At 48.0% G+C, this 13,362-nt stretch overlaps 1 protein-coding gene across 2 annotated transcripts in view; it reads right to left on the bottom strand.

Moving 5' to 3' along the window:
• Window positions 1-89: 89 nt before the first annotated feature.
• The window catches only part of ARID1A (AT-rich interaction domain 1A), a 61,270-nt gene continuing 47,997 nt past the window's right edge, over window positions 90-13,362 (bottom strand). Inside the window, exons 11-20 of one of the 2 annotated variants that reach the window (XM_059830746.1) lie at window positions 12,683-12,892; window positions 11,925-12,132; window positions 7,975-8,107; window positions 7,437-7,609; window positions 7,119-7,269; window positions 6,832-6,963; window positions 6,625-6,721; window positions 4,308-5,181; window positions 3,877-4,007; window positions 90-3,032 (exon numbers count right to left, since the gene is read on the bottom strand). In XM_059830746.1, coding sequence (XP_059686729.1) covers window positions 1,308-3,032; window positions 3,877-4,007; window positions 4,308-5,181; window positions 6,625-6,721; window positions 6,832-6,963; window positions 7,119-7,269; window positions 7,437-7,609; window positions 7,975-8,107; window positions 11,925-12,132; window positions 12,683-12,892 — 3,834 coding nt within the window. In that variant the 3' untranslated portion in view covers window positions 90-1,307. The remainder of the gene's footprint in view (window positions 3,033-3,876; window positions 4,008-4,307; window positions 5,182-6,624; window positions 6,722-6,831; window positions 6,964-7,118; window positions 7,270-7,436; window positions 7,610-7,974; window positions 8,108-11,924; window positions 12,133-12,682; window positions 12,893-13,362) is intronic. The other variant, XM_059830747.1, reaches the window with a different exon arrangement.

The raw sequence follows: 13,362 nt of genomic DNA, 5'->3' as shown, positions 1-13,362 counted from the left end.
TACGTCATCACGTCGACAAGAGCTGACAGCACTGAAGTTACCTCCCCGTTCTGCTAATAAAAAAAAACGTTACAAACATCTTACCAAGATTTAATGTACATTTATTCTTAACACGTGGAACATATAGTATAAAGATTTCATACTGAATAAATGATATTCATTAAGCCAAAAAAGGAAAAAAGGGAGGAATTTACATCAAGTTTTTAGCTACATCGTCTGAAATACAAATATGCAGAATTCATCACTGAAAAATCTCAATTGTGTTTCTTCATCAGGAACTTCAACTGAACCTAGAACTTTTTCACACCTCGATTAGAAAGAAAACAAAAACAGGAAAAATAAACTATAAGTTGATTGGCTGCTGAGACAGCAATGACTTTATACACAGAGACCTGTACAGCATCCTCCAGGGAGGGATGTCTGGCAAGAGATTAAATAATTGTGTCTCGCTTTTGCAGGTCATCAACTCGTTAACTCGTCATACTATAAAGGGGTCGGGAGAGGGGGACAAAACTGCAAGGAATCTTAGGGTATGTGCAATGTACAACGTCATATATATATACACACGTGGCAGCATTCAGGCTGCAGCTAAAGGTTAAAACCAGTTCTAAGAGGTGATCTCAGGGTTATTCATACAATCAAGGAGGAAGAGAGAAAGAGGTCAGGGTGTTGTAGGTTCACACATGATACTTTGGGGGAAAAGCCTTTTTTTTCTCCTCAACATTAACTAAAAACATTTTTAAAAACTACAGCTTGCTGCTGATCCAGCGTTTTTTTTTTTTTCCATGTGAGACATTATTACAGTATGTTTACAGTTTAAGGTGTACAGTACATGAAGTTCTACACGCTACTGCACAGGCCTCCCTTGGACAAGGTCTGTTCACAACTGGTAACTTCTTGGTTCCTGCAAGATTGTGAATGTACAACGATAAACCACACAGAGTTCAGCAGTCACTTTTGTCCTTCAGAGTTTACCATTAAAAACAGTTATGAAAGTGGTGCCTGTCAATGTGATAACACGGCAAGTCGTTTTCCCCAAACTCACTGTAAACGACAGTAACTTTGGTTAAAATAAAAAAAGTCTTCTATGTAGACAGAACTTTGTCTCCTTTAATAAGGGATTCAGGACAAATTTGAAGGGCAGGGGAAGGGGAAAGGGAACGGGGACATCTTTCCCCAAGGGAGAAGCAGGACAGCGCAGGGCAGACAGTGGATTCTGAGGTGGTTTTGCATAAATAAAGGGCAACAGTCAGTTTCTAAGTTCTCCACTCACGCACACGCACACAGGGTCTCGGATCCCACAGCTGTCATGACTGGCCAATTAAAAACAGTACATCACAAATAACTTGTGAAACCAAAGAGTTCATCAAAGGCGAGACGGAGATGTCCAACAGCCGCGACTCGTATAACGTGAACTCCGAGTGGTTCTCGTCCACCTTGGCCAGGGCGAGCAGCGCCCGAGCAGCTCGGCGCATCATGTCCACGCTCGTCGACTCAAAGGGCGGGTTCTGCATGTGCATCAAGCCGGCCTGGCTCTGCTGGAACTGCGTGGCGGCCAGGCTGTCCTCCAAGAAGCCCAGCAAGTTGCCAATGCTGCCCTTCTGCACAGCAATCGCTCTTGCTGCCAGGCTGTCCCCCTGTGCCAAGTTGGCCAGTAGTACCACAGCCATCTCTCGACACACCGGGTTCTTTCTGTCACTAAGGAACCGCACCATGGTGCTGTACAGCTTCTCCAAGCGACTGAAGGGGGGAGTTGCAAGAATCAAATCCACGTTGTTGTCCTGGATGCTGAGTTTGCTGAGTGTTTCCAAAACCAGTCTCTGAGGGGAGAGGACCGCATTGGGCCCCAGTGTTGGAAAGGGATCCTGGGCCTCTGCTGATGGACACACTGCCCAGTGGAGGAGTCCATCCAGGATAGGCAAACAGATGCTTTCCGGGTAAGGGGAGAGGTCCAGCTGGCCAGAAATGTTGGCCAACGTGACCAGTGTATTTTCACGCAGCATCTCCAAGCAGTCCCACCACCACTCCACCTTGTTGCAGCTCACCCCTTGGTCCTGCTCCTCCTCTTTCTCGTAGGTCAGGGGTGCCTGTTTGCGTTCTGGATGCTTGTGGTGTAAGAGAATCAGTTTCCCTAGAATCAGCAGCAGCCCGGGATGTTTAGACATTTCAAAGTCATTGCCCGGCACAAACGATAAACTCCTGATGATGTTCGAGACACAGATGCAGCGCTTCGCCAGAGAGTCCTGCCAGTCTAGGAGGGTGCAGAGGGGCGTCTCGTCTTTACTGTGAGGTTCGTCCTCCAGAATCTTTATATTTCTGTGGCTTTGAGCTGGACTAATGCCAAAGGGAAACTTGCTGCTTTCCTTTGCCGTTTCCAAAGCTTTGACCTCTTCCTCCTCTCCTGCCAGGGAGCCCGGACGTGCCGAAAGCATGTCGTCCATGGTGGCAGTTATCCTCTTCTCTGAGGAGCTGTCGGATGGAGGAGTCTCTCCTTCCCTAGTGCTCGGATTGCCCTCGGCTGCTGAACGTTTCCTCAAGACAGAGTTGCAGGAAGCTCGTTTATGAGTCAAAGGTAGCTCCGTCTTGCTCTCAAAGTGGGTCTGAATGTGCTCGGTGGTATCTCCGCCGCCAATCCGCCAGTGCAGCAGCCCGCTTTCGAACTCCTGCACTCGCCCCAACTTGTCTGAATAATCTACCACAAACGGGTCGTTTTTCTGCACGACCTTGACTGGAAGCTTGTCAAATTTACTAACTAGTTTTTCCTCGCTGCTCTCTAGAGGTGCTTTGTCCTTGCTCGAAAACGCAGCCTCCTCCTCTTCCTCATCCTCTTCCTCCTCCTCACAGTTCAGGGTCCGTGGTTCATCATCCTCCTCCCCTTCTTCATGAGAGGAAGCTGAAGATTTGCAGAACCTTTCGGGATCTAATAGTGTTCTTTGCCCTGGGTCTCCCACCTCGTATTCCTTCAGGATTCCGAAGATCTCGATCAGGCAGCGCCGGAAATACTCCACCAGCAGTTCCAGCAAGCCTGGGAGCTACAAGGGAGGAGAAAAACAGGAGGGGAAGGAAGGAAGGGAACAGTGATCAGAAAACAACTTAGGCCAGCATGAGCAACAAGGAAAGCAGGGCATAAAGAGCTAAGAATTTAAGCAGTGCTGTTAATTAATGGGTTCTTTTCATGCTGGCAATAAATTGTTTGCAAAAGAGAGCTTTCCATCCTCTGAAAGAAGGAACAAAGGCAAAACCAGAGACTGACTGTCAGTATCCAAGCCAACCCCCCTCCACACACGCATACCTGTGCAAACACACACGTGCTCTCGGTTGTATCTCCCCTCTGGTTAATACACAGGGAGGTGAGGGGCAGCACAAAGCAAAACAGCCTGTACTGTACTGCCGAGCAGTTTTTACAACAGCCACAGAGGCACGTGGCAACTAACTGAGAAAGGCTGGCCCTCCGGATCGGCATCCCAGCCTCACTGTGCACCATGCCAGGGAAAGACAGAGCCAGAGGTGAACGAATGCCATCAACACCCAAAAATGCAAGCAGCCTCCAGCCCTTCATAGTCCTCTCGCTGCTAAGTCCATTATGGCCAACCCACCGTTACTCACATCCTCTGTTCCAGAGGCAATACATCTCACCAGAGAGGAGAAAACACACTTGGCTTGCACACCAACATATAAATTATGTGGGCCAGTGAGTAACCGGCGCACAGCTACCCAGACCCCATGCTCTCTTCAGACCTGGCGTGCTCCTCAGGTACAGGGATGTCCAGGAGTCTGCTCCTACAAGGGCACGAGCTGCTTGTTGCTGTCTTGCTGACAGAAAACCCTACAAAATCAGCACTTCAAAGACCTGCATCAGAGAGCATCTGCACCCACCTGGCTGAGGTTGAAGGTCATTATGCTGTTGTCATCATAGAGCAGGATGTTTATGGTATCTAAGGCCCACGTACTTTCAGCTAGCAGCCCAGACTTCAGAGACATCATCACTCTCCAGGCTTCAGGAGTTCCTGTAACATAAACACATGATACTTCCAGCTCCCGGAGTTTAAAAACAAAAAGGAGATACTTGATACTGCTTTTTGGACCCATGAAGAGCAGAGCCTGTTTAAGATGATGTACAGACTGCATGTACCAGCAATCTCTCCGCAGATGATGCCAAAATGATGTCTCAAAACACAGCCTGCAAAAATATAATTCTTTCAAAGACAGCAGAGCCCTTCCACTTGGCAGTACCGTACCAAAGGGTAATGGCAGCACCCATCCCCTCCTCGACAAGCACAAGCAGAAAAGCAGGAGTTTCCTCTTACCAATATCTTTTGCTGTCAGCCGTCTCCTCTGCTTCAACACAGGTTGCGTAGCTTCTACTGATCCCGGAGGGAAGGTGATGTCTCGTCGGATCATGGGAGGCTGTACAGCTGCTGGTGTTATATGCGAGGCAGGGACTGGCGGTCCTGCCTTCTGCATTTTCATCCCCGAGTGCAGGAATGGAGATTTACTAGGAGAAGTGCGATTCTCCAGAGGTCTGGGCAGAGGTGCTGGGCTGGATACCTGAGGAATGTGGTTCTGCATGCTAGGGGGGGTCTGGTAGTTAGACTGGGGGGGCCTAGTCATTGGGGGCACGGGGGCAGAGGGACCATAAGGAGGTTGCCGGTTCCCGTGGGAAGGCCACGGTCCCTCGTGGTTGACCCTCTGGTCTGAATGCAGAATTTCATCTGTTCGAGTCACTCCGTGATAAGCAGGCCCCTGGGGCGCAGAGCCAGTGCTCTGCCGATTCGGATAGCTGTACCCTATTTCGTTGCGCCCTTGCCACATGGCGCCTTGCTGTGGGCCCTCTGGAGTAGACTGTATGGGACCACCCATCATCTGAGGAGGCATGTTTTGCTGCGCATTGGAGCCTGGGGGAGCCGAGACCCTGTCTCTGCCAAATTGGAATGGGAACTGGTTCTGTGGCCCTCCGGCAGATCGGCGGTCAGCAGCAGGGTATGTACTCCCATACTGGTTATACAAGTCCTGCTGTGGAGACGGCTGTGCAGTTTGCTGCTGGCTCGGTTGCTGGGTCTGCGCTGGAGGCAGCTGCTGCTGCGTCTGCCCCTGCCCGGCGCTGTATGGGACGTTGTACATCTCCCCTTCGTGTCGCTTAGCAGGTGGACCGTAGCTGCCATCCATCGGTCGCTTGTAATTCTACAGGGAAAATAAGAGCATGAGATTATCTACTTAGAAACATGCAACCCAAACCTCAGTGGGTAGAACTACTCGGAGCCAGACGATATGCCCCACGGCATGGCCTGTAAGAGGGCAAGACTTGTCTCGTTGTTAGCCATATCCAATGTGAAGCTGGATCAGACTTTAAATTTCACAAGCCAAGACCAATTCCTTGCGGCTGGCTGGGTAGTTTCCTGTGGATTCTACAAGGATGCCTTGGGGGCAGAAGTCTGCCCACAGAAAGGACTTTCCTGTAGAAAAGACTCAGCTCTACTATACATTCACTGTGCACAGGTACTTGTTTCCTTCCACATCCAGGAATTTTATCAGACCCTATTTCTCTTGTATTTCCAGAAAACAGAGGTTTCTGCTGAAGCATCAAACAAGATGCATTAAAAACTGTTGTACTTCCTGCTGCTTCCTTTCCTGTAGATTTCAAAACACATCACTGAAAGGAGCAAGAACTATTCTCCCCCCCTACTTCTTTTAAGTGCAAATGGAGAAAACAGTCAATTGCCGAGACAAAATTAAAATCCAAGATCTCTCTTGCCTCCAAGGGTCTATACTCTAGCTGCTATAGAGTCTACTCAGAAGCTCCACTGTCATGACTGGCTTCAGATGGAGCTCTAGGGCTTCAAAGATGACAAGTACCAGAGTAACTCGAACTCTTGGCTCAGAGCCCCGTGGCTCTGGTTGCAGAGCCAAACTGCAAAGCAGTTGGAATTATTCTTAGCACAGCTCAGCGAGTGCCCTCTCTATACTCTCCTAAACCAGAGGACTCAAAATTATCAGGAAAACATTATGGGTCTTGGCACTGATACAAAGAGCAAGTCATATATAAGGATTATGGAAAGAGATATACGTTCATTCAAACCCTGTCCTGAAACAAACCTGATGTTTTTGAGAACGAGTAGGAGGCAGTGGAGGAGGCAGGTCTGAAGCCTTTGTCTGCAGGCTCAGTAAGGCAAAGACACACAAAAAAAGCCTTGGGTTGTGCAGAACGATCCACCTGAAACAGCTCCCCAGAACGATCAAGGACTTACTCCAAACAAACTCATCAGATCACTTGGACCAAAAGTGTTACAGAAACATGATGGGATTCAGAAAGTTCCAGATGGGCAGAGAAGCCCAGTAAAGCTTCCTGATCTGCTGCCTGACCAGAGCGTGCATGTCGGCAAACTACACAACCTCCGTTCTCAGAACATTGTTTTGCTAACACAACACTGCAAACGCTAATTAAAACTTACTTAAATTCTTCGGAAACTGGAAAAAAAAAGTCTCCTGTAGAAGGTACTTAATTCTACACATTCATAAAGCAAACACACAGCCCAAAGCGTTTTCATCCTCCCCTCTTCATGAATTTCACAGATAAAACTCTTCTGTCTCTCAGTCGAACAAATCAGAAACTTTCTGATAACTTACCTGCTGTTGCTGTTGATACATGGTAGTTTGCTGGGTAGGGAAGGGGCTGCCCGAGGATGTGCCTTGAGTGGAGAATTGATTGCCATAGGAATCATGTCTGGAGAAGAAACAGATGCATTACTTGTCTGATCAGATGCATGCTTCACTTCCCCAGTCTCAGAGCTCTCTAACTGGGAAGAGCTGTTTGTGGCAACACCCCCCACAGACCTTTGCTGCTGCTGCTGCTGCTGCGGGTAGCGGCTGGGAGAGTACATCCCCGATTCAGGGGTGGAAGGCATGATGTTTGGCTGTGGAGTTCCGGTTGCTAAGTTGCCCTCAGGTCCCATGCCGGGCTCCGTCCTACATGGAAGCAAACACAAAAACCCCACATGTCCACTTAAATTCACCCTTGTTCCTCAAATGGAAAATGATCAGGAAAGTCACAACAGTGAAGAGAAAGTAATCATTTCACATGAGTCAAGCAAACCAGGATCTCACCAGGTTCAAGTACCCACCTCACTCTGTCGTAAGGACCTCCGTAGGAATAGTGTTGCCGCTGTCCCATGGCCATGTTACCCATCCCTGGACCTGCAGCACGATTGTAAGGGTCACCCATACCACTGTTGGGGCCCTGCCCTGAGGACATGAAGGGATCGCTTCCTGGAGCTGAAATATTGGAAGAAGGACCAATAAACATGTCTACCTTTGCATTAGAAAGATACGTGCCATCTTCTGGGAAAGAAGGGAAAGCAGAAGGTCTCCTACAGCACATTCCACATACAGGGATTAGCAATCAAGGAGAAAGGGAAAGGAGCACACAAGGACTTCCTCACCTTTCCTCATACTGCTGTAAGGATCTTTATTTGGCTCGTAAGACATGCGACCCATCATGTCAGAGGTATTCATGCTGGGCTGGTACCCTGGATTTGGAGTCATGGAGTTCCGCTTCTGAAACGTGGGATCACTACCATCTGCAAAGGCATCCTGAAGGCCCACTGAGTTACTCCTGATTAAAAAACCAAAAAACCAAACCACCACAAACACAGGATTATAGAGGTCCACGATGCTGCTCAAGATACTTTCCCCAACATGTTCCCCCTCAGGTGTTGCTATCCCCTAGAAGGGCCACAGTCATGTTCCTCCAACAGAGGCATGAAAAACTGCCCTGCCACAATACTGTCCTCAACCCCAATCCCAAAAGTAATGATCATTCACACACAGATGCAGAGTCAACAATGTTGCTGTGAGCCATTAACAAAGGAGTAATGCCACGGAGCCCCACCAGAACAGCCATCGGTGGTAGTGACCCAGAAGCAACCTCACAGTCACACTGCATCCAGCATAGTGGAAGAGGGTGCAATGGTTTCATACCTGATGCCTGGCAAAGGGGGCATCTGACTGTGTGGCGTAGATGCTGGAGTTGGTGGCTTCAGGTCTCCTCCTTCTGCCATGGAGCTGCTGGTGGACTGAGGCGTCTGAGGACCCTGCATTGAGCCTGAACCCGCTGCAAGAACAGAAATATGGTGTGAGCGGTTTTGCAACCTACAGAGGCAACCCAGAACCTCCCAGAACATCAGCCTCAAGAACAGAGAGCAGAGTCCTTCAAGAAAGAGACAAGATGAAACATGGCCAGAAAAGTAGAAGGAGCTCAACACTGCAAGGACATACTGGGCCAGACTTCCCAGAAGAACCATGTACAGTAATGTAAAGCTGAGAGGATGCGTTCGTTTTCATCATGCCTTCATTCTTAACCACATTCCCACTGTGGCACTGTGTCGTGTTGCCGAGGCTATCCAGCTTCAAAGGCTGATGCTCTACAGCGCACCACGCAGCATGGAATATGGTGGGTTTTTGCCAGGCAACAACCAGTGCCCGATCACCTTCACATTCTCTTTCTACCCAGAAAGAAGGCGGGTTTGAGCCCTCTCCTGGAAGTCTCACAATCTTTCTAGTGATCCAAACTCCAGGACGACAGCTGAAGTCACCAAGTAACTCTGAACAAGGCTCCTCTGCCTGCTCTGCCCTTCAAGAGGGGTTAATTCATGCAGGTTAATTCCAGCACCACTCCCAAGGATTCCTGGAACAGGGAATGCCGGAGATGCCGGATCTTTCACTGAACAACAAAACCCGTCCAGCAAGTTCCTTGGCTCTGTACAGGCTGCTTTACGCTACAGTAAGCTTTCATCAAAAATCCCAGGCCGTCATGTGTAATCCAGCTGTGCCGTCAGCTCTAGGAGCTCTCCTCTGCCCCTGGATCGCTGTGACAGTGTCAGCTCTCAGGTTCATATGCTCCTCGCAGCTGGCAAGAGCTGAACTCTTAATTAATGTTTCCACTAGTTACCATCCCCAGCACCCGATATCCCTCAGCTTCAGCCCTGCTGGTTGATGAGTCATTTCAGCTATTCATTAAAATCCTCCGAGGTCATGTCCAGGGCATGTTTGTTTACACCCCACCTTCCTGGCACCCTGTCCTCCTCTCTGCATCTCCCTCCCAGCCCGGGGAGGTCTCGGGAGAAGGAAGGGCAGAGGCAAGCTCAGCGGGGAGTTTCATTCATGGGACCTCCCCGCCGTTCTCCTTCCCTCGTCAGCAGCAGTTCAGCCCCACTCACTTCCCCCAGGAATTCGTCGCTCGTCTCCGTTTGTAATGCTGGCATCGGCAGGAAGAGGCCTCGAGACATTCCCTGCATCGCTGCCATTTGGTGTTTGTCCCCACCCCCTGCCGTCCCTCCCACTCACAAATTTACACACAGTTGGAGCCAGGCCAGTTTCATGCTCTGGGAATTAAAACCCAACAGCAGACTGATTACGCCTCCCCAGGGACACGCTGCAGTTTGCGAGCAGGAACCCAAGAAGGTTTGGAGGAAAGCCGTGCCGAGTGCCCACGAGGCAGTACCTGGTCCACTCCAGCTTGGCCTTTCTGTAAACACTTTTGGGTTTTGAGGGTTATCAATGCACACTGCATGGAAAACAGCTCCGGCACCAAGAGCTCTACCTAGAGGATTGTCCTGCAAGGCCTTTAGATGCTCTGCAGCCTCAAAAAGTGGTTAATGGAAAATCGTGCAGTGCGATCCTCATCATTCACAAAGTTATGGAGTAGTTAATTTGACAGAACAGACTGAAATGAAGTGTGAGCCAATGTCAACAGGTTATAAAGTCTGCAAGGAGAGCAAAGCACGTGTGTCGGTGTGGGACGACAGAGCCCTTCATCTAAATGATGGGACTTCAAAATGCCCCACTGTTGTCCGCTTGGCTTTCAAACAGGGGAGTTAGTTATTCCCCAGTAAGGGTGATTAGTTGGGAGACAGGTTTCTGTGTGTGCACGTCTGGAGGATGCTGCTTCAGCGGGGTCTCAGCAACCCCCTGGAACAGTAGTGCCCTCTGGGACTCAATGCTCCTCTAAGGCTCTTAAGTCCGGAGCTGAGGTTGAGAAAGCAATTTGGGTTGTGTCCTACACCCTCAGTTCCTGCCGATCCAGGGGAGCAAGAGAGAGGAGGAAAAGCAAAGTGAAAGAGGAACATGAACATGCTGAGTGATAACAGCTTAAAGGATCAGAGCAACCAACCATGCTTCAGTGCTGCCTCTGCATATTCCTAGTTGCAGGAGTCTGGAGTAAGACAAGTGGAGAGAACAGTTTAAACAGGAAATACAGCACAGCCCTCTCATAGCCGGAATCAAACCTGTAGACTAAGTCAACAGAGCTTCACAAACATGCAGGGTTTGGGATAGCAGCCCTGTAAATTCCTACTGCTGATATGCTGAAGCAAGAGATCACCTGTACCACAGCCCAGAAGGCAGACTCAGGACCTTCACGTACCACCATATTAGCTAAAACAGAATAAAAACTGATGCACCATCTAACCCATTCTGACAGGCGCCTAGTGCTACGAGAAGTTTTAAGTGGCTTCCTAAAAGTCTCAGCCCTCTCCAAATAAACTCCAAATGCTTTTAACATCTTTGTTCCACTGCCTAGTATCTCAGGGGGGCAAGAAAGAGGTTTTGGAAAGAAAGTGGGGATGGATTTGTGGTCTAGTTTAAGCGGAACTCAGACACCACTTTAGACAGAAGTTTAGTCTAATGACACAAAAGTTGCTTTATCTTGCAGAATACACCAAGGCTGAAGCTATGCTGGGACAGGTTTCCTGACTAGTGAAAAGACATGATTTAGTTCTTTAAAAAAACAACACTCTGTAACTGAGAGCATAGATAAATGTACTTGCCAACAGAATATTCGGACAAGCACACTGTCAATCAAGGGTTTAGCAGGGCTGAAACACAACTGCAGTACAATCAAAAAAGGGTTCATTATTCCACTCCTCAGGAGCTAGACAAAAATTATGCCAGGTTTCAGAACCAAAAAGGCATTTTTTGCAAACATCACAGGAACTTCAAAGCAGACAAAGTTTTTATTTCACCTACATGAACAGGCTCCTGACCAGAAAAAGCATCTGAAGGTTTTACTTCTAAAGACAAACTGGAAAACTCAAGCTTAAAGGGTTGGCAAGTTGAGCAGCAATTCAAGCAATGAACTCAATGCAAATGAGACAGAAATGATCAGACTTTCCGAAGACTAAAGAGTACAGCATGCACTGCTAGCCTGGATGTTTTCTCCTTCCCCCCGAATTGAACCCTATGCTTAAATATTCAGAAACTGGAGCACCCCATCAAATTTGAAACAACAGCAGAAGTTCAGTTTAAAAGGCTTGAATTCTAGAGCGTCCCACTTGTAATAGGCTTACGAAGCTCTCTGGGCACAAAGCCTCAGAAAGTCCTCACTGTCTTCTGCTGAAGACAGAAAGAATTCATGAGGAAGATGAGTGCACACCCACGTCAAGCATTTACTCGCAGAAGGTAGCGCCTGCACAGTCAAAACAAGCACAACTTTTCTAGCAAGTTCCCAAAGCCAAGCAGTAACAACAAGGGCTGCTGATAGAATATGCAGAGATCACCTTGAAGGGATAACTCCAGACTTCTCTCTCCACCAGATTCTCGAAAGGCAGTGACGGACTGGTAAGCACAGTGGTGCGTGTATATACGTATGTATGTATTTTTATGTTTTCCCTTGTCTTAAACTTAGTACAGAGGCGGGACACACAAAAAGTGAACTATCCCAAGAGGCTTGACTTATTCACAGGATCATTCACTCCCACGTTACAGAAGTATTTAATCTACACAACCAGAGAACATCTAATTAGAAACAGACGCGAGGGCTTTGTGAAGTTTGGAATTGGTCTGGCCCACAGCACGTGGAGTCAGGTGTACAGTGCCAGAGATCCTCTGGTTCAAACATTCTTTGCACACCTTAAACCGGTATCTAAACTCACCTGGAGATGGAGGCTGTATCTTAGTCTGAGACTTCTTTGAATCGGCAGCTGCAAAGATATCTGGAGGGGGGTCTTCACCTCGCTCAATCTTGCACTCAAAGGCATAGAGACACTGGATGTACTGCTTCTTCAAAGAACTAGCTGCACTGCTGGACGTGCCCACATTGAGATTTGTGGCTAACTCGCGCCATTTCTTGTTTTTGTTGACCTGCACAACCAAACAAGAGGCTCTAAACTCAGAATCCCAGCTACTTCTCCTCCAAGAGATTTTCTGGGAAGAAATCAACACTTCCCAGCTAAAACAAAGGATGCAATAAGGGCTAAGCAGAGCAGATACAGTCGTGTTCAAAACCAAGCACTAGTAAACTCTCTTCCTCACCCAGAGAGAACTTTTCAAACAGGGACTGACTGCAAATCAAATTAGCCGTGAGGTCAGTTGACAGCCAGGTGCAAAGACAAAGACAGTGTCACCAATCTTTGCACTGGACAAAGCAGGGGAAAAAAAAGCACTTGAATTGAATCTCACCACAGACTGTTCTCAACCAGACAACAGGAGAGCAGACATTTGGCTCACTTAAAGGATGCTGGGGTTTATAAACATTATTTAAAAAAAGAAACACAGCTAAATGGAAAGTCACGGCTTACATCTAGCTACAAATCTAACTTTGAATTGTGTTGCCTATTGACTTGTGACTGCCAGACAGTGGGCAGCTCTGAATACAAACACCCAGTCACCACGCTGGCTGCTGGACACTCACCTGAGTCAATCCTCCTATCTCCTTCACTGAGATGTAGAGCCGGTAAAGGTCCAAAGGTTTCCTGCCTACCGCTGGGAGATTTGTCATGCCCATGGCCTTCTCTTCAGTAAAGGCCAGGTAACGATCTACCCAGATCTTCCTCTCAGGCTCACCACCCAGCTCATAGAGTTTGGTGATCTTCTCATTGGTTGTAGTAGAGGAACTGGACTTCTAGGAGAAGGAAAGAGATATCAGGACTGAGCAGCACAAAAGCAGTTAGTTCACATCCAAGACTGTTTCAAAAAAGCAGTTAGATTAACAGTTCAAAGTTCTACTGTTAGATGGAGAACAGCTTTCTATTAGACCTACACTTGTCTCAGATCAACGTCAGGCAAGTATTATTCAACAATGGTATCGCAAAACCAGCCACTACTCAGGGAATTCACAGAATACGTGTTTTTAAAAAGCGAAAGGTTTCAGGAACACTACAGAAACCAAACAAACCTCAAGGAGACTTTGCAGACAGCCATCTCTTTGAGACACCCTTTGTGGGCTCATTTGCTAAATATATGAGAAAACATCTAAATCAACTGCAAATGAGATTCCCCATGACTACTGCACTCTGCCATGGTGAGTACTGCCCTCTGGTTAGCCTCTTCTCTTACCCAAGTGGTAGATTGCCAGGTTAAACTGACACTAAA

This window comes from Gavia stellata, chromosome 29, assembly GCF_030936135.1.
Source record: "Gavia stellata isolate bGavSte3 chromosome 29, bGavSte3.hap2, whole genome shotgun sequence".
Classification (NCBI taxonomy): Eukaryota; Metazoa; Chordata; class Aves; order Gaviiformes; family Gaviidae; genus Gavia; species Gavia stellata.
The sequence above is the reverse complement of the archived record's forward strand: the minus strand, read 5'-3'. Positions and strand labels throughout refer to the sequence as shown.